General features: G+C 51.0%; 1 protein-coding gene and 1 long non-coding RNA gene across 2 annotated transcripts in view; one reads left to right on the plus strand and one right to left on the minus strand.

Annotated features, from left to right (window-relative positions):
• CACNA1S (calcium voltage-gated channel subunit alpha1 S) overlaps positions 1–4,636 on the plus strand; it is a 73,070-nt gene extending 68,434 nt beyond the window's left edge. Inside the window, exons 40-44 of the mRNA XM_055109934.2 lie at positions 618–868; positions 2,559–2,644; positions 3,435–3,526; positions 3,774–3,917; positions 4,066–4,636. Of these exons, the coding sequence (XP_054965909.1) occupies positions 618–868; positions 2,559–2,644; positions 3,435–3,526; positions 3,774–3,917; positions 4,066–4,317 (825 nt within the window). The 3' untranslated portion in view covers positions 4,318–4,636. The remainder of the gene's footprint in view (positions 1–617; positions 869–2,558; positions 2,645–3,434; positions 3,527–3,773; positions 3,918–4,065) is intronic.
• LOC100983915 (uncharacterized) lies at positions 734–20,174 on the minus strand. Its single transcript, XR_157484.5, has 5 exons — positions 20,038–20,174; positions 8,998–18,698; positions 7,671–7,852; positions 2,215–2,293; positions 734–1,294 (listed from the first exon to the last, which is right to left on the minus strand). It is a non-coding gene; the product is annotated as an uncharacterized LOC100983915 (long non-coding RNA).
• Between the last annotated feature and the right edge of the window lie 40 nt (positions 20,175–20,214).

Genomic DNA, 20,214 nt, shown 5'->3' on the forward strand with positions numbered 1-20,214 from the left:
ACTAGAGGTGTCAAATGCAACACACTCTTTCCCACCTTTCCCTAACAAATCTCACCCTTTCCCTTTCCTCCCCACAAACCCTAGGCAACGACCCATCTCCCAGAGGCCCTCCAGGATCAAATGCCCTGCCTGCCTCCACTGAGGCCAGTCCTCCATCCTTAGCTCTGTCTCATGTTTCTTATAACACTTTATTGCTGGAAGGTCTTTAATGACACCTAGTTAGGTCTTTTTGGGTTATTCATGAGGAAATAGTGGCCCACAGAGATCATGTGAGATGTCCAGTATCACCTAGTAAATCAGTTTCAGAGCAGGGACTAGAACCCAGTGCTGCAGACTCCCGATTCAGCCCTCTCTCCCCTACACCACACTTCTTTTCTGTGTGCCTGTGTTCCCTATATACCTCCTTAGGTGTGTGCTGTCTACCCCATCAAACAAAGAACTTTCTAAGGGTGGGAATTCTCTTCTTTTGATCTCACCACTCAGTCCATCCTCCTTTGGCCTTATAAGATTTGTCTCCCAATACTATTGCTTGTTCCCAATACCACTGTCCCAGAGTGACAGCCCCCCATGCCCTCCTTGCCCTCACCCCCAGTCACTGCTCTTCTCCTTGCCCTTAGAGGACTGGAGGCCTGTTTGGCCAGGTGGACAACTTCCTGGAAAGGACCAACTCCCTGCCCCCCGTCATGGCCAATCAGAGACCCCTCCAGGTTGCTGAGATAGAGATGGAAGAGATGGAGTCACCTGTCTTCTTGGAGGACTTCCCACAAGATCCACGCACCAACCCCCTGGCTCGTGCCAATACCAACAATGCCAACGCCAATGTCACCTATGGCAACAGCAACCATAGCAACAGCCATGTGTTTTCCAGGTAGTGGCGGCCACTGCCATCCCTGGGTGTAGAGGTACTGGGAGGACAATGTCAGCAGGTTCCAGGTTGGATTGGAAGAGGATACCCCAAATTTGTAAGGTGTCTTTTGCTTGCCTTTGTGCCCCAATCCATCCTGAACCTTAATGTAAGATGCCGACCTCGATGGCAGAGGCTTCTTTGGCCAGCAGGGGGAAGCCTCACGTCATGTCAGTATTGGCCCCAGTGATGAGAGGTTCTTTTATTCCGTCGGCTTCAGCAAGTCTAGGAGCTGAGACGTATTGAACACATGATAGGTTAGGAGAGGATCTTCGGTGGTAGCACATACCACAAAAGACTGTGGACAATAAGATTCCATCACTGGATTTAGGTTCCAAGGAGATCCCGCTGTGCTGGGTGGTTCCCATCTCACCAACCTTGGGCTGTAGACTAAATATAATCTGTGATTACGTAAGTGTCATAAAAAACAGCAGGATGAGGGGGAGAACTTCTCAGCATCATAACTTAGGGGCTAGGCTCAGGCAAAGCTTCTATTCTAGACAGGAGGTCAGCTGATTGGAGGCCTCTTCGGCCTGGAAAGGCTTAGTCCCAGGCCTCAGGAATAAGCAGGACAGGGCAGCAGCCAGCCCCTTTTCATGGCCAGGGCTGCCTGCACCCCTTCCAGTCACAGAGACCCCTTAAATTCAGCCCACAAGCCTTGAAGGGTGCATGTACCTTTTTGGGTCACCATGGTGCAAGGTAACGTGGAAATACAGAAGCATCAGCCCTGGGCCCTGCCCTGAAGGGGGTTGTAGTCTTGTTGGGTCGTATGTTATGTGATATGATTGGGACCAAATAATCACAGAGGCCAGGAGTGGTGGCTCATGCCTGTAATCCCAGCACTTTGGGAGGCCTAGGCAGGTGGATCACTTGAGGTCAGGAGTTCGAGACCTGCCTGGCCAACATGGAGAAACCCTGTCTCTACTAAAAACACACAAAAAATTAGTCAGGTGTGGTGGCGCATGCCTGAAATCTCAGCTACTCGGGAGGCTGAGGCAGAAGAATCTCTTGAACTCAAGAAGTGGAGGTTGCAGTGAGCTGATTGTGCCACTGCACTCCAGCCTGGGTGAGAGAACAAGACTCCGTCTCAAAAAAACAAAACAAAACAAAACAAATAAACAAAAAACACCAAATAATAACAGATATTTAGTATCCTGAGAGTGCAGAGGGGGTATGGATCACCATGGGCTGGAAAGACCTAGAATGGTTCTCAGCCTTGGCTGTACATTAGATAATCCAGGGAGCTTCTGCAAATCCCAATGCCTGGGCCTCACCACAGATGCTGGGTGTGGGACTCAGCCACCACTCACCTTTGAGCTCCTCAGGTGATCCTATGTGTGGCCAAGATGGAGAAGCAGGGTTCCAAAGGCTGGGAGGCTGCAGCTCGGCCTTGGAAGATGAACAGAATGTAGAAAGGGTAGAGGGAGCAACTGAGCAAAGGAGTGGAGTCAGGAATGCTCTGGACTCCTTCCTCCTAGAGAGTCAGGGCTGGCTGGGGCACAGTGGTGGGAACGTCAGCCCTAGAGTCACGGCTGCTACACTAGGTTGGCCTTGTATAGGCTCTGAGGGAAAAGGATGTTTGGGGCCAGAGAGGCAGGGATGCCGAGAGAGCTAGCAGCCTTCTCTGGTTCACCCAGCCTTGCTTCCATTTCAGTGTCCACTATGAAAGGGAGTTCCCAGAAGAGACAGAGACGCCTGCTACCAGAGGACGAGCCCTTGGCCAACCCTGCAGGGTCCTGGGTCAGTCCCTTCTGTGCATCTAAGAAGCTTGAGTCTTCTCCCAGAGGACTCTGGGAAGCCCCACTCTTTTCTTAGAGTCTGGGAACTTGGCTGGGAGGGCTGGCTTGGGAGCTTGTTACAATGGCAATCATCTGGGCCCTGGAATGGGGAAGCCATCAGGACCAACTACTTGTCCAGGGGGGAAGCAGGGCACCATCTAGGTGGCTGAGCGAGGTGGAAGGGGGAAAGCCCATTCATGCTAAAGGGCCCTCTGCAGGCCTCCCAGGAAACTCACACAGCCCCCTACACCATCTCCAGCACAGGAGTCCCCACACTGCCCCAGGTCCCTGGAAGGGCAGCCCCTGGACACACTGACGTCTTGACTCTGGGGCCCTTCTGCAAATGATCTTGTAGTCTAGTATGTCCTAGACTGCTGTGTGACAGTAGGAGCCCCAAGGATGCTGGGGGCTAGTGGCAATAAGGATACTGCTGTGTTCCCCAACACACTTTCACTTTAATGTGCACACACCCAGGGACCACAGAGGACCAGCTTGGCCAGAGACTCTGGCCCTTATCCCCTCTCCCAAACCTTCAAGAACAGCGACCAGGGCCAGTAAAGTTGGGGCAGCCCTGCCTGGCCTGGAGTTGATTGGGCCTCATCATGTGTCCACCCTCTAAGACACCTTCTGCAGCCCTGAGAATCTCAGAGCTCTCACAGAGTGTGGCTAGCCAGCCAAGCGGGCCTCTGTTGACTCGGGGCTCCTGGCAGGAGTCAGCAGCCCCTCTTATCCTTGCCCCTTCTTGCATACAGGACCCCACAGCAAACCCTGTGTGGAGATGCTGAAGGGACTGCTGACCCAGAGGGCAATGCCCAGAGGCCAGGCACCTCCTGCCCCCTGCCAGGTAACAGTGGCAGAGGCCTGGGAGCAAACTCCATACAGAGACCCTGCCTGGCCTGATACTTGGAGTGGGATCATGGCAGGGGAAGGCTGTGGCAGCAATGTGTCCAACAGTACAGAAGGGACGGGATCCCTCCATCCTCCCCTTTCTGTGGATCTTGGTTGAGTTGCCCTCAGATGATCTGGAATTTTGCTCATTGGTGGGCTCCAGCACCCCTGTGGGGGTCTTTGCTTTTGTACCTTTGGAACAGTGCCCCAGGGTGGAGTCCCCCATGCCTGAGGACAGAAAGAGCTCCACACCAGGGTCTCTTCATGAGGAGACACCCCACAGCAGGAGCACTGGGGAGAATACTTCCAGGTGCTCAGCACCAGCTACAGCCCTGCTGATCCAAGAGGTGAGCCAGGGGCTGGGTCACAGCAGTGGCTGCATTGAGTGGTGGCCCTGTGATGGCCTGGCGTGGAGAGAGGGTAGGGCCAACAGAGGCAGGTCCCCAAAGGTGGCTCCCCAGGAAGACCCCACTCAGCCTACTCTCCTCCCTGCAGGCTCTGGTTCGAGGGGGCCTGGGCACCTTGGCGGCTGATGCAAACTTCATCATGGCAACAGGCCAGGCCCTGGCAGATGCCTGCCAAATGGAACCAGAGGAAGTGGAGATCATGGCAACAGAGCTACTGAAAGGACGAGAGGCCCCAGAGGGCATGGCCAGCTCCCTGGGATGCCTGAACCTCAGGTCCTCCCTGGCCAGCCTCGACCAACACCAGGGCTCCCAGGAGACCCTTATTCCTCCAAGGCTGTGATGCCCACACAGCATCAGCATGGGCTTAGAGCTGGCATGACCAATGGGGGTGGGGAAGTTGCTGGGGTGGAGAAGGGCTAGCCCACCGCAGCAGCCTCCCTCCCTCTCAGCAGCTAGATGCATGGCCTGAGGCAGGGTGGTCAGGAACCACCTCAAAAAGTGCAGAGGAAGTAGCTGGACAGGCCCTGCCCCTCACCAGCAAGAGGCATGATTGGATGGAGCTTCTAATGTCATTCAAAAAGGCCTGGTCAGTGCCTGTCTGGCCTAGGGCCACTCCCACCTGCAGGACATTAAAATCTCCAGGCCTGTGACACTGGCAACTGGCCTCTGCTTGTCCAGTTTTTTGGACTCTTCTACACCCGTGTTTCCCCCTCCCCCAGTCCCTTCCCCAGGAACCCTGCCCATGGGCTTGGGAGACTGGGCTGTGGAGAAACACAGAGGGGCCATCTGGATTATCTTTCTGCATGAGGCAGAGAGGGACCTGTTGTGGGTTCTCCTGAAGTCCACAGCCAAGTCCACTGACTGGGACCAAGCAGCCCCAGAAAGGACTGGTGGTCTCAGAAGCAGCTGCACACCCCAGGTCATACCATGGCCAAACATCTTCGAAGCTACGACCATGTTGCATTGGCCAGAGTCCACTGCCAACACAGGCTCTCAGAGCCCTCAACTGCCCCCTGTTTATTGCCTTGAATATCAAAGATCTACATTCTCCATGGCTCCTCTTAGCCACACCAAGTAACTATGAGTAACAGTAGCTACTATTTACCAAGTGCCTCCTGCGTGCCACCTACACACCTGCTCTCATGCCAGGGGCTGCAATACGTTGTTTACAAAGCACCTTCATGTACAATATTCATTTTATTGCCACCACAACCGTGAAAAGTACATGTGAATTCCACGTTAAAAATGAAGGAATGGAGGCATGCAGAGGTGATGGGACAGCCCTGGGGTGCACAGCCAGAGGCAAGGTCAGGACTCTGCACCGGGCCCTCCATGTCCCCACAGCATCCTTCCCCCTTCACTGGACTCTTTGCTCTTCTCGCCATTCCATCATTAAGCCTGTGCCAAGTGCCTGCTCTGTGGCTGTTGCTGTGGAAACCACGCTGGCCTCCCCATGCAGCCTCCTAGCGAACCCCCAGTCGGCTTCTGGGCTTCTCAGCTGGGCCTAGGGTATCAGTCATGCAGGGCAGGGACGCTCGCATTCTTAATGCACTATACGTCCCTGCCCCCAGTCTCAACAGGGCCCCAATGCTTCCTAGTCCCTGTCAGTGCAGCAATCTCAACGCCCTTCTCTCCTCAAACCCCAACACCAGCAGCTAGCTTTGCTCCCTTCTCCACACACACAAAAAAATATATAGAAGCTACCAGAAGGTTCCTCCCTCAGCTCCTGTCCCCACACTGATGAACCCACCTGTTTCTGCTGTCTCATTCTCCTCCTTCCCTTCTGACCCAGTGGAAGCCAGTTCTCTCCTGCCAGCTGCTCGGATTCTACCCCAGCCCTTATCCCCTCTCTCTGCCTCTCCACAGGCCCCTTCTAGCTGCATGGAACACATTCCAGGTGCCTCCCTCCTAGCAGCCTGACCCTGCAGCCATCCTATTTCCCTATTTCTGTCTCCCTCTCTGTTTTTCCATTCATCCATCCACCCATCCATCCATCATCCATCCATCCATCATCTATGATCTATCTTTTTTTTTTTTTTTTTTAGACAGAGTCTCACTCTGGTACCCAGGCTAGAGTGCAGCTCACTGCAACCTTCATCTCCTGGGTTCGAGTGATTCTCCTCCCTCAGCCTCCCGAGTAGCTGGGACTACAGGTGTGTGCCACCATGCCCAGCTAATTTTTGTATTTTTAGTAGAAACTGTGTTTTGCCATGTTGGCCAGGCTAGTCTTGAACTCCTGACCTCAAGTGATCCACCCACCTCAGCCTCCCAAAGTGCTGGGATTACAGGCGTGAGCCACCACTGCTGACTGAGGACCAAACTTCTTACCTGGGTGGTCTCCTTGTCCACATTTCTATTTCTCCTTCCATTCTCATTTCTCCTCTCTAGGCAATCCTCCTCTGCCCCACCGCTTCTCTGGAAACACGCTCACCAATGTCACTAACTATCTGGTTGCTAACCCAGTGGACTCTCACATCTTTACATTACTTGACTTCTAGGTAGCATGAGATACAATTTAGCCCGCTCCCTGCCTGAAAATCCCCCGAGTGTCAGATCTCCTGAATTTCCTCTTACCCCTCGAGTGTTCCAACTTGAAGCTTCCTTGGGAGTTCCCCCTTGGCCTGCCTACCTCTCAGGTAGACTCTGTCTCCTTGACCATTTCTTCTCATGTAGTACACATTCATATCTTAGTTGCATGTATGTGCCAGTAATTCCAAAATCCATATTTCTAGTCAAAATCTCCCCTGAACTCCAGGACTCTGTATCCTGTTCCTCCCAGACAACTCTGCATAGACGTCTCACTTGTGCCTAATGCTCACCTTGTCCAGTGGTGGCCTCTTATCCTTTCCCCAAAGCCTGCTACTCCTCTGGTATTGCTGGTCTCGGGGAAGCCCAATCCTTATTCAAACCAGAAGTCTGGGTGTTGTCCTGGATGCCTACCTCCCTCTCCCACCATGCCCCGCACATTTGCCCTCCTAAGTATCTCTCACATCTGTCTCCCTTCCCTTCATCCTCACGGTCACTTTCTTGACTCGTTCAACCATCATCTCATGCTTTATCTATTGTGACAGCCTTTGAACGGGCCTCCAGCCTCCTCTTTTCTCTTCCTTCCCATCTGTCTTTGATATTTCTAAAAGGAAGAACCACTCATCTTGTCTCCTTGCTGAAAACTTTTAAAGGCACCCCCAAAGCCCTCTGAATAGTGAGCAAAACCCTTGCCTGGGTTCACAAGCCTCTCCCAGATCAGACCCTGCCCAAGTCTCCTACTCACCCCACCCAGAGGGAGCTCTCACCTCTGAGCTCACATGTACTGTTCTCTCTGGAAATGTTCTGAGCCCTCTACCTGACTGAGCTCTAGTCACCCTTCAAACCTCAGCTTTGCTATTGCTTCCTGCAAAAGGCTTTCCCTGAACACCCCCAAACTCTCTGTAGCCTGGCCCAGAAATTTGGCTGCCGTCTCTCCTCCGTTACAGTAGGGATCGTAACTGTGTTGTAACTGCTTGTTTATTTTTACCCCAGCCAGACACCAAGCTCCACAAAGCAGGAGCTGTGTCCACGTTGTTCACAGTTCTCTCTCCAGGGCTGAGCACTTTTCAGCAGAGATTGCTGGCTCAATGTCGCTTGTTAAATAAATGCAGTAAAGAGCTGTGGGGTGTGGACCCTGCCCGCAGCAGGGTCGCTGCCCAGTATCACCTGCTCAGCTCTGCAGCCTCCGCTGCCATGGCTGTCCATCTAGACCAAGAGGAGGCAGGGAGGAGGGGCTCTGCCTCCGGAGGGTGACAAGCTAGACTCCACGGTGCAGCTCCCACAGGCAGGAGGGAGTACTCGACACCCCCACAGCTGCTTACATTGTCTCCTGCTCAATTGGCTCATCTCTAGGGAAGACAAGATAAAATGGAACATAAGTCTATGCTGTAAAGTTTTATAAAAGGACACTCTTATTTATGAGGGATCTGAACATCTTATAGTAATGCCTACCACATACAGAGTGCCAACTAGGGCTGGACGCAGTGACTCACACCTGTAATCCCAGCACTTTGGGAGGCCAAGGTGGGAGGATTGCTTGAGGCCAGGAGTTCGAGACCAGCCTGGGAAATGTAGCAAGATCCCTGACTTCACACACACACAAACACACACACACACACACACACAATTAAAAATTAGCCATACATGGTAGCACGATCTGATAGCCCTAGATACTTGGGAGGCTGAGGTGAGAGAGCTGCTTGAGCCCAAGTGTTCAAGGTGAGCTATGATTGCACCACTGTACCCCAGCCTGAGTGACAAAATGAGACCCCGTCTCTAAAAAAAAAAAAAAAAAAGCTAACTATATGGCAGGCCCTCTTCCAAAGGTTTTGCATATATTAATTTATTTAATCCTCTTAACAATTAAGAAAGGTATCATCATCCTCACTTTGCAAAAATGACACAGAGAGGGCCGGGTGCAGTGGCTCACGTCTGTAATCGAAGCACTTTGGGAGGCTGAGGTGAGTGGATCACATGAGGTCAGGAGTTCAAGACCAGCCTGGCCAACATGGTGAAACCCCGTCTCTACTAAAAATACAAAAAATTAACCTAGCATGGTGGTGTACACCTGTAATCCCAGCTACTTGGAAGGCTGAGGTAGGAGAATTGCTTGAACCCAGGAGGCAGAAGTTGCATTGAGCTGAGATCACACCACTGCACTCCAGCCTGGGCGACAACTGTGAAACTCCTTCTTAAAAAAAAAAAGAAAAAAAAAAGACACTGAGAGAACAAATGTAACTTGCCTAACCACACAACTTGTAAGAGAGCCAAGGTGGGAATCAAACCCAGGCAGTTTAGCATCCAATTCCATGTCCTTAACTGTACACCATTTGTCAAATCCATGCCGTCCCTCCCTGCCTAACTAACAGATAACATGTATAAACACAGGCTCTGAGAAACTTTCCTATTAGGTCTTCACCCTATGGAAAAGTTCAGGCATTTTCCTTTGCAACATATAAGATGTTGTAATTTATCAGATTATGCAAAATCCTACCTCTGCATCAGCTTTGCTTGAAGTAATAGGTGGGTTTCCCCTTATAGGACTGCCAGGCTCCTCAAATAAAGCCTAAAAGGAACAAATTATGGCAGGATGAGGGCTGAAGTGGGAGGGAGGGGAAGTGGGCAAATACAGAGAAGACAGACGCCCCTCAGCAGGACCCCCTGACAGAGACAGGGTACCCGTAGGAGCAGGTGGGCTCCCTTCTGTTACCTGGGGGCACTGGCCAGGGACAGTGTGTGCCAGACCCCTGTCTTCTCCCTGACAGTTCCCTGCAGACATGGGACCCAGCTGCTGGGTGGGGGGATCTGCCAGAAGGGGCGGGGTGTGGCTGGCAGGAGGGATAGTCACAAAGCTGCATGCTGGGGCTGTGGGGGCTGAGGGAGCCCTCCATCTGGGGGGTTTGGAGCTCAGCTGGAGGGTCTCTGGAAAGGTGGAAGACGGTGGGCCCCAGTTCCCGTATGTCTTCAGAATGGGGAGGAGCTCCCTGGCCCTGAGGGCCTCCTGCCAAGTTGCCTCTCCTGGGCTCTTAAGGCAGGGAGGTGGCTGTTGTCTGCAAGGTGTTTCCGTGCAGAGCCTTGGAAGCCCGAATCCCCTTCCCCTGTGTCCATGTTGAGTGATGGTCAGGCAGTTCATAAAACCCTTTGAAGTCTCTGCTCCTCACTCTATCTAATGGGAAAGTCATTCCTACTCCCAGGGTGGTTGTGAGATACGAATGTCACAGGGGAAGGGCCTGGCACAGGTAGGGAAGGAAGCTGTTGTTTTGATTCTGTCTGATGCTGGCTAATGATGGGGTCAGACCTGTAAGACAGGAGGAAGCCAACCTTGGGGGTTCCCGGGCACTTTAGGGGACACGGGGCAGCAGCAACGGGCAGCCCACACACCTCAGCACCAGGCCTCGTCCTCCTAGAGGCCCTGCCAGCTCTCACCAACTGGCGTGGATGTAGAGGCCGGCTCCTGCCCCAGACTGCTAGAGAAGACACTGCCAACACAAGGCTGACCTTAACCCCAACTCCTATTTCACAAGGTCTTGCCCCCATTCTTCTGGCATCTGATCCCTAGTACCATGTCACCCCAGCCTTGGGGCTGACAGTTCACAGTGCCAACCCCACCACAGGTCATCCTCCTGTCATTTTCCTGATGAGGCCACTGACAGGCAAGGTCCTATAACTGGTAAGTGGCAGATCTGGGATGTGCCCTCCAGCCTTCTAATTCCATGGCTACTTTCCCCTGTGGTCCATAACTGTGTGTCTCAATGGAACTTAAAGTCCAGTTGAGGAAACCAAAGCAGAGAAACATTTTTAAAATAAACTGGCCACAAATACAAGGGGCAAGTGATGATTCTGGTATTCAGTGTCAGCTGAAAACGTGATGGTGTCACATACCTTGGTGAGACAGACACTGGGATTTGAAAGGTTCCGAGGAGGCTGGGTGCGGTGGCCCATGCCTGTAATCCTAGCACTCTGGGAGGCCGAGGTGGGTGGATCACCTGAGGTCAGGAGTTCAAGACCAGCCTAGCCAACATGGTGAAACCTCATCTCTACTAAAAATACAAAAATTAGCCAGGCGTGGTGGTGCACACCTGTAATCCCAGCTACTCGGGAGGCTTAGGCAGGAGAATTGCTCCAACCCAGGAGGCAGAGGTTGCAGTGAGCCAGATCACACCACTGCGCTCCAGCCTGGGTGACAAAGTGAGTCTCTGTCTCAAAAACAAAACAAAACAAAACAAAAAAGAAAAGAAAAAGAAAGAAAGAAACAAAGAAAATTAGCCAGGCATGGTGGTGTGTGCCTGTCATCTCAGCTACCTGGGAGGCTGAGGTGCGAGGATCCCTTGAGCCTGGGAGGTCGAGGCTGCAGTCAGCCATGGTTGCACCATCACACTCCTGCCTGGCCAACAGAGTGAGACCCCATCTCAACAAATAAATAAAAATAAAGTCAAATGAAGAAAGAGGAGACTCCATGGTGGGAAAAGGTAAATGAAGACCTGGGGAAGGAAAGAACTCCATGTACCTCACATCACTAAGTTCATGAGAAGAGCCAGGAAAAGACCCCAGGCTCCCTCAACCAAGCTTCAGAAAGGCTGTCCTGAAACGTGCAGGGTGCAGCAGAGTGAGGCCCTGGACTTGGAGAACACAAATTCCCATTCCCACTTGTATGTTCTCCTAAAAATGTTTCTGCCCTTTGGTTTCCTCATCTGTAGAACAATAATGGCTATAACATACATTAAGCCTGATTCATTAAGCATTTTGCCTTTCATATCATGTAATCATTGCAACACCTATAAAATAGGTATTACTATTAATCTCATTTTATGATGAGAAGACGGAGGTTCAGAAAGGAGGAGTGAATTAGTTGCAGTCACTTGGCCCTGAAATGGTGAAGCCAGGTGTCTAGCAGGAGCTTGGCCACTATTCTTAAGCCTCTTACTTCTTGTATTCTTGTGAGGCTCACATGACAATCCACCCCTACCCTCCAATCCCCACTCAACCTCCACTAATCTGGCCTGAAACCCTTTGCACAACCTGCCAAGCACCAGCCCAACCACACGCAACTCAACAACTCCCTCTTGCACAGGTCACACACTCTCAGGCTTCTACTGACAGTGTCTCTGAACCCAACAAACTCCTCCTTGGGTCTCAGCCTGACAGTGTCTCCCGCAAGTCTTTTCTGATCACCCAAGTAAACTTAGTTGCTGCTTCCTTAGTGCTCTTAGAGCACCTGATAACTCTCTTCTGGCATTTATTACACTATATCCTAATTAGGGGTTTGTATTTTGTTTTTTCCAAGCATACTGTGAGTTTCTCAAGGGCGGGCATTGAATCTTTATCAACTTTGTATTCCTAGCAAGGAAAAAATGGAAGGAAGGGAAAAAGGAAAGCAGGAAGGGAGGGAGAGAGGGAGGAAAGGTGGGCAAATGCAAGAGACTGCTACATAGAACATATTAGATGGGATCATTTGAAATTGCCAATATTCTATGCCTTCTTGTCTACAAAATGGTAACTTTATATTTCACCTGGTATAATGAGGGTGTTTCCCCACTAGCCAGACCCACCCAAGTACCTCCACTCACCCTCTGGTAGTCTCTGCTCTCTGTCTTTTGTTTTGGGACAGTTTACATGTTTCTTGACCACACAAAAGGGTTAGGATGGGGGCTCACCAAGGAGGGTGGTTCTTAGGCAGTATACAGACCGAAATTGTTGGGGGCTTTCTGTACCTCTTCTCATTGAGACCACCTTGAGAGGTCCCCCTCTGAGTCCCCTCTGAGCGGGGAGGCGAAGGCTGACTCAGTGATAATGTGGAGTGGTCTGCAGGTGGGGGCCCAGCCACTCTAGCACCAGCCACTGTCAGAACTTGACTGTCTCTCCAGGAAGACCTCCCTCGCCTCTTACAGCACCCCAAATCTGATCCTCTTGTCTTAGGGTTTGACTTCCTTCAAGGCCTAGCCCCCTATCTCCTCCTTCCCCTTTTCCAGGCCAAGGGACCCTCATCACTAGAGGGTAGGAGAAAAGGGCCTCTTCCTCTACGTTCTTTTTAATTTTGGTTATGACTTAAAGTCTTTGCTCCACCCAGTCCTGGCCTGCTATTTGGATCCTCCGAGTTTAGAAGTTAAAGAGAAAAAAGGGCCTTTTCCTACTTCTCCACATCCTCACTAGATCCTAATTCCCAAATTCTCCTTAAGGCAAAGGGTCTCCTCTGTCTACTGATACAAGTGTCAGGAAATACAAGGGTTGCAGGGAGGACACAGACTAACTTTTTAAGAGTTGTTTCACCTCAGGCCAACGTGAATATCTTGGTCAAAAAGGCCTCTGAAGTGCTCCTAAAACCGCCCTGAGATTCAGCACACACACTGCCTGGAGTGCTCCATTCACTACCATCCCTGCAAACCTTCAGTCCGGCTGCATTTCTGGAGAGCTGGCACTTTAGAGGTTGACCTCTCCCCACATGCTGCCTCCAAGCCCTCTCTTCTTCCCCTCGATTTTTAAAGTGTTCAATGAACATTTGCTGGCAATTTGCTCTGCAGGGTCTGGCCGAGGCAATTGTCTATTAAAATCCAAGAAAATGATGCATCCTGGAGACTGAACGTCAACAGCAACCAGGCCAGGGCAGGGTGGTGGTGGTGATTTGTTAACTTCATCGCGGGCAGGGGCGTACACAGGTGGCATCTGTCAAAGGAAGGGAATGGCTTCTCTGGGGCCTGGCTAGGACTCCTCAGAGCCTCCTCCTCATCACCAGGTCTGGGAAGGGGTTCCATCTCCTGTCTCTCATCTTCCCTTGTCCCCAGGCCTGTGGCTTCATCTCTGTTTTCCTCTTCTCTGACGTCCCCAGCCTGGCCTCTTGCCGGCTCCTCTCCAGTGTCCCCCTCTTTGGTTTTATGCCACCTTTCCGTCTCTCTGTTTCTCAAATTCCCTGCCACTAGCCCCTTCTTGGGAGGTGGGACCTTCCGTGAAGCCATAGGATATGTGGGCTCAGGGAGAGGTAGCCAGGACTTTAACTGACTGTCCTCATGGCCCAGGAGAAGTCACCAACCACTCTGCACCTCTGTTTGAACAAAGAAGAAGTTGGGACAAGTTACTTTTCAACAGCTTTATTGAGGTATTTAATATGATTAATGTATAATAATCTGCGCATATTCAAAGTGTGTAATTTGATTAGTCTGACAAATGTATTAGCATACACCCATGGAAGCATCACCACCATCAAGACAATAAATATGCCAGGCACAATGGCTCACGCCTGTAATCCCAGCACTTTGGGAGGCTGAGGCTGACAGATTGCTTGAGCCAAGAAGTTCAAGACCAGCCTGGGCAACATGGTGAAACCGTCTCTACAAACATACAAAAATGAGTCAGGCATGGTGGTGCAGTGCATACCTGTGGTCCCAGCTACTCAGGAGGCCAAGATGGGAGGATCCCTTGAGCCCAGGGAGCTCAAGGCTGCAGTGAACCATGATCGCACCACTGTACTCCAGCCTAGGTAACAGAGCAAGACCTCGTCTCAAAAAAAAAAAAAAAAAAAAGAATAAATATACCCACCACCTCAAAACGTTCCTCATGCTCTCATGCCCTCCTACCCCTCCCAGTTCCCTCCCCTTGCCAGGCAACCAATGATCTGCTTTCTGACACTATAGTTTACATTTTTTAGAATTTGTATATCAGTGGAATTGTACAGCATGTGCTCTTTTTGGTCTGGCTTCTTTCACTGAGCATAATTAATTTGGGGATTCATCCATATTGTATCATGTATCAATAGTTCATTCCTTTTTATTGCTAAATAGTATCCCACCATATGATATACCACAGATTCTTAATCCATTCCCCTGTCGATGGACATTTGTTGTGTTTCCAGTTTGGGCCTATGACAAAGCTGCTGGGGTCTTTCATGGGCAAGTCTTTATGTAGACACGTGAAGCACATAATTCCTTAGGGGGCTGTGCTCACTTTCTTGGCAGCTCAGCAGCTGCCAAGACAAGATTCATCCTTTTCCCTCCCTGTAATTCAGCAGAGGATGAAACTGGCAGGCAGCATGCTTGAGTTTGAACCCTGCCCACCACTTGCAGTGTGACCTTGTGCCCCTCTTGGTGTCCTGGTTTTCTTTATGTTCCTACCTCCATGGGTTGTGTGAGCATTCCATGACTGTATGGATCTGAAGCATTTAGTGCAACGCCCAGCACAATGTTCAGAAATAGTATCTGTTCTTATTTTGCAGGCACCTCTGAGAAGATCTATACAATCCGAAATGGGCTTCCTCTAGAATCTCCGAGCAGTTACCCTAACCCTTTGAAGTGGCTCCATTTCACAGAGGAGTTACTGAGTCCCAAAGCAAAGAGTGACTTGACAGGGTCGATCTTTGATTTGGGAGTGAATGCAGGCGTGTCCTGATACCCAACTATTTCCTAGTTGGGTGATGGGCAGAGAGGAAGTCGGAATTTTCCAATTACTTCTCAGAGTGTCTCCTGGAGAGTCCTGATAAGTAGCTCAGCACAGCCAACCAGAAGACTATGAGCCCCTAAGGGTTCATACAAAACCACACTCATTTAGTCAGTCCCCCCGGCTCAGCAACCTGGAAACCCCACAAAATCACAGTCAAATCAGGGGGGAAAGAGATAAGGGTAGGGAGGCTGCCTACCCTCCTCCCCTGCCCCACAGGGCTCTAAGTAGCCCAAAAAGGGGCTCCTGTGTGTCTTAGGCAAGCAGGTCAATCTCTGGAAGGTACTTACGCCATCTGGCATCTTTACAGACCAGGCCTCCGAACTCTGGCTCTGCCCCTTCCTAACTGTGTCAGGGTAGGCCAGGCTTGCCATGGCAACACACAACTTGTAAGTTCAGTGGTTTAACAATAAAAGTTTATTTCTCATTTACACTCTATGAACAACATAGGTGTGAGGGTGCCAGAGTCTTAATGCTTCCACTAGAGCTGACGCACATCAGTTCCGCCACGTTTTATTGGTTAAAGTTGGTCACATGTCCACAGCTAGCATCAAAGAGTGAGAACATGCAGTCCTACCTTGTGCCAGAAGGCAGAGAGCCGGAAATATTTGGAGACAGCACTAATGACTATACACTAGCCAAGTGACCTTTGAGCTCATTTCCTCTTCTGCAAAATGGGGACGAGAACAGTATTTGCCTCATAGATTGTTGTGAGGATTAAAAGAGAAATGTTATGTAACACCCTTGGCACAGTGTGGCACATGGGTGAGGTTGAGGCCCGGGGTATTTGTGTACAATGAGGACCCAGCATGCCCAGCCTCCCTCCTCCCCTGTAAACACTGACCCTGAACCCTGAGGCCCGTCACTGAGTGGTTAGCAGAGGAAGGATAATTTTCTGCAAATCTGTCTTCTCCCACCCTCTGGATCTGACACTGACCACTTGTGCCATGCAAACTTCATTGCCATAAACTACGCCCCCACCCCCAGCCTCATTCACACTCATCTGAGACTTCTTATCCCTCACGTGACTGCTTTATGACAAATCTGCCCTTCTGTCCAGTTAGAGGATAATAATCCATTGAAGAAGGGGTAGAGAATCCGAGGGCAATGTGAAGGAAATTAACATCTATATTTTGCCGAGCACTGTGCTGGATGCTTGACCCACGTTACCTCATTTAAACCTCATAATAGTCCTGTAATGAAGTGAGTGTGATTATTCTCATTTTGAGATGTGGGAGCTGATGCTTGGAGTAGTTACACACAGGCCCAGGGTTACATAGCTAGTCAGTTGCAGAGCTGGGATGTGAACCCAAAACTCTGTGACTCAGAAGACCACACTTCAGCTTCTGGGCTGTCTTTTGCTATTTCATTCAGAATTTTTTTTTTTTTTTTTTTTTTTTTTGAGACAGAGTCTTGCTTTTCCCCCAGGTTGAAGTGCAGTGGTGCGATCTCGGCTCACTGAAATCTCCACCTCCCGGGTTCAACCGATTCTCGTGCCTCAGCCTCCTGAGTAGCTGGGATTACAGGCATGTGCCGTCACATCTGGCTAATTTTTGTATTTTTTAGTAGAGATGAGGTTTTGCCATGTTGGCCAGGTTGGTCTCAAACTCCTGGCCTCAAGTGATTCACCTGCCTCAGCCTCCCAAAGTGCTGGGATTACAGGCGTGAGCCTCCACACCTGGCTTAGACCTGACTTTTATCCAGGCTACAAACTCACCAACTGCCCAACCACAGATGTTTAGCCTTTGGGTTCTATTGTGCTGCTGTGGAAACTGTCCTGCTTCTGGAGTACAGGGACTAGGCTTTTAGTCACTGCTCAGTCCCTACCTTACTATGCAACTTTGGACAAGTCCTTTTACCTCTCTGGGCCTGAGCTTCTTCACTGAAAATGAAAGGGCTGGACTAAATTTCTCAGGTTCTTTCCATATCTAGGATTTGGTAACATTGAGAATTGCCTACATCTCTTCCTGCCTTTGGCCCTAATACTGTATTAGAAAGCATCACAAAGTAGAAAGGCAGATAAAGATCCCACATTTGAAGTTATACAGAGCATTAATTAGACTCTCGTTATTATTTGAAACTAAAAATAGTTTGTTTTAAGATTGATGGCGTGTTTGTAATCCATAGCAGTTTTCTCCCTTCCTTGCTATTTATAACAACTCTGGTTTCCTCTGTAACTAAGTCTGTCTCCTCCTATAAAAGAGGAAGTCAGGCTAAGTCTGCTCCTGAGCTAAGATCTCCTGAGTCTGCACCCCAGGAGAGGCTCTCTGGAGCTCTGAGCTCCTGTTGCTGGGCAGAACTGGGCTCAGTCTCCAGGTGGGCATTGGAAGATATGGCTGGACTATATGCCAGCAGGATGGGCTATGCCTGCTCTCCCATGGAACCATGCATAGCTGCTGGGGTGTGGCTGGGTATTAGGACTGGAGGTCCAGAATGCTGTATCTTCCACTCCTACAAGTTTTGCTTAATGCTTAGAGAGTTTTTGCAAATGCCAATGCCCAGTGCTAACCTGAAGAAGATAAAAGGAAACAGGGCTCAAGTTCAGGCCACTTTTGGGAGACATTTCCAGGGCCTATAAGTATCTCTTAGGTTTTTGATTTGTTCCTATAGGGTTGTTGTTGAGAGCTGGGTGTCCTGGAAGATCTGGGCATCCCAGATGGCTGCCCCAAGTTGCTGCCGGAGTATTTTAACTACAGTAGCGTGGGAGCTTCCTGCCTCAGAGAGGGCTCCCCACACCTCCCCCAGGTTCCCATCTGCCCAGACGCCCACAGCTCCTGTCAAGAGAAATGATGGAAGCCCCAAGATACCTGGGGGAAGGGCCTCAGCTCAGGACAAGAGCTGGGGCTCCAACCCCAGTCCAGTCAGAGAACTCTCAGGGCCAGCTCATGGTTGTATGCATGTGTGTGTGTTTTGCCTGTTTCTGTGAGACAGTGAGGAAAGCATGGGGGTGGGGGAGATAGGCACACGGGCAGCTAATCCTGAGAAACTCTGGGGTTTGGGAAGGAGGGAAGGAAAGGAAAGCTGGAAGGGGATAGAGGTGGTGGGAGAGAGGGGGATGGGTAAAAACCAAAGAGAGGAAGCAATGGCTGTGCTGAAGCTGGACAGAAACTGAAAAGGGCAAGGCTTGTCCTAAACTTCCTCTGACCCATCTAACCTAAATCTCCCCACGCTGTGGTTTAAGCCTTTTTCCCACCTCGGTTCTCCATCTAGCCTCTGAGCAGCAGAGCCCAGGGGGGATGTCTGGATGCTGGCTGCCCTGCTGCTCCCTGGTGGCCCAGGAGGGAGCTACTTCTGAGTAGCCGAAGTCCTGAGGCTCTGACATTTAGGAGGCCTGAGTTTCCTGCCCGTGTGTATCCCTGCTTCCCCTGATTCGACACCCAGTGACCTGGAGGGATGCAGAGGGGGTGGGCAGCAGCTCTGGAGGCATTTCCCAGCAGTAGAACTGTGAGTCAGAAGGGTCATCTACTGTCGGAAGTCAGAGGGGACCTCCTGCAGGCAGGAAACCAGAGTTGGGCCCCAGAGAAGTCCAGAGATGAGTTGGCGGGAAAGTAGCTCTTCAGAATGCAACATTACCATCCGGGAAGGCTGAACCTGGAGTCCGCTGTGCCTAGAGGAAAAGCCTGGGCCGGCCTAGCTCCCTTCTGCCTGGACATCATCATCCCTTCCACCTTGGTGGTCATCTGGGAAGTCTGGAACAAGATATACATGTCCAAATCTGGAGTCTGTTGCTTATATGCTGGAATTCATACATGTGAGGCTCAGTTTCCCCATCTGCAAAATTTAAAAAGAATAAAAAAGCCTAGCTTACAAGGTTACAGGGAAAAAATGAGAATATGTGCATAAAATACCTTGTGTAGGTGGTCCATATGTGTTAGTCTCCTCCCCACGAATTATTTTGGTTGGAAGATGGGGAGGAATGTTGCAGGATATGACTGCAACATTCTGCTAACCTCCTGGTCCAGGAGAGGTGATCCCCTGGCCCCAGGGAGAGCTTCCTCTAGATTCAAATGCTAATAAAAGGTCCAGGATACCACCAAGACCTCTTCTCCAGCCCCCATCATGGGGGCACTGCTGGCGGTGCTCCTCCTGTTTGCCATGGGGATGAAAAGGATGTGTTGATTGGCCCTTGAAATTTGCCCTTGAAATTATCTTTGGTTTTGATTTGACCTTAACAGGTCAAGCCAAACAGGGATCTGAGCTACTGCATGAAGCAGTTATTGGGGGGGAGGGGGGTGTGAGTGGAGGAGGGAAGGGGAGGAAGATGGTACCAACAGATGCATCCTCAGACCCCAGTCCACACCCTTGCCAAAATCTCTGACATGGTTTCATCATCTGAGGGTAATGTAAGAGGCCTGGAGTCAGACTCCCCTTCCTCCCCTCCCCCAGAGATCCCCATCCACATCTGGAGCTGCAGCTGGGTCCTCCTCTTGGGCCCTTTCCAGGGGAGGGAGCTGGGTGAAGTGAGGGCAGCTGGTGAGGGGCCCTGTGAATGGCCCCAATGTTGGGAGGCAGGGGGCAGGGAAGAGGCGTCTGGGCTCAGAGGGAGGGAGATGGACTGGGAAGGGAATTGTGACTTTGCAGCACTGGTCTCCTCCTCCATCCAGGCCCAGCGTTAAAGTCTCCATGGTCCTCCTTGTCCTTTATACCCATTCCTGCAGGCAGCTGCCCTCCTTCTTCCCTTCCCCACCCACTTCACCGCCCAGCCTCTCTACCCAGGTGCTCGGAACTGAGGGCCCCCTTTGTTCCCTCCTTTCCCCCAGGGCAGCTCAGGCCTCCCACACTGACCCTCTGGCCCCACAGCCACAACAAGCAGAGTGTGAGCCAGGCCCAGTGGGGTCATCTGTGGGTCATAAAGGTCAATGGGACAGTCGTCTAGCAGTAGGGAGGGGCTAGTCTTGGGCTAGGAGCCTGGCCAGGAATCAACTAAAACATGAGCTTTAAAATGCTGCAGGGTGGAGGTGGGGGAAATTTTAGTTAGGGGCTAGCAAGAACTCCCTTCGAGAAGGGTTGGCGAATTTACTGGAATAAATGCAGAAGGGAAGCTTTCCTGGCTCTTTTGAACTATAAACCGTCAATCGCTGTGGGATCCCCGGGAGACCAGGGTTCTTACCATGCTTACCCACGAACTCGCTCTGTAACCTTCGGTAGTTCCCCTCTTTGAATCTCAGTTTCTTCATTTATGAAATGAGGGTCCCATTGAAGCCGAGGTTCTGCTACTCCAGGAGCCGAGGTTCTAACGTGGTCTGCGTCCAGCGCCCCCACCCCTACTCCCACCCCTACCCCCACT

This window comes from Pan paniscus, chromosome 1 (genome assembly GCF_029289425.2).
Source record: "Pan paniscus chromosome 1, NHGRI_mPanPan1-v2.0_pri, whole genome shotgun sequence".
Taxonomy (NCBI): Eukaryota; Metazoa; Chordata; class Mammalia; order Primates; family Hominidae; genus Pan; species Pan paniscus.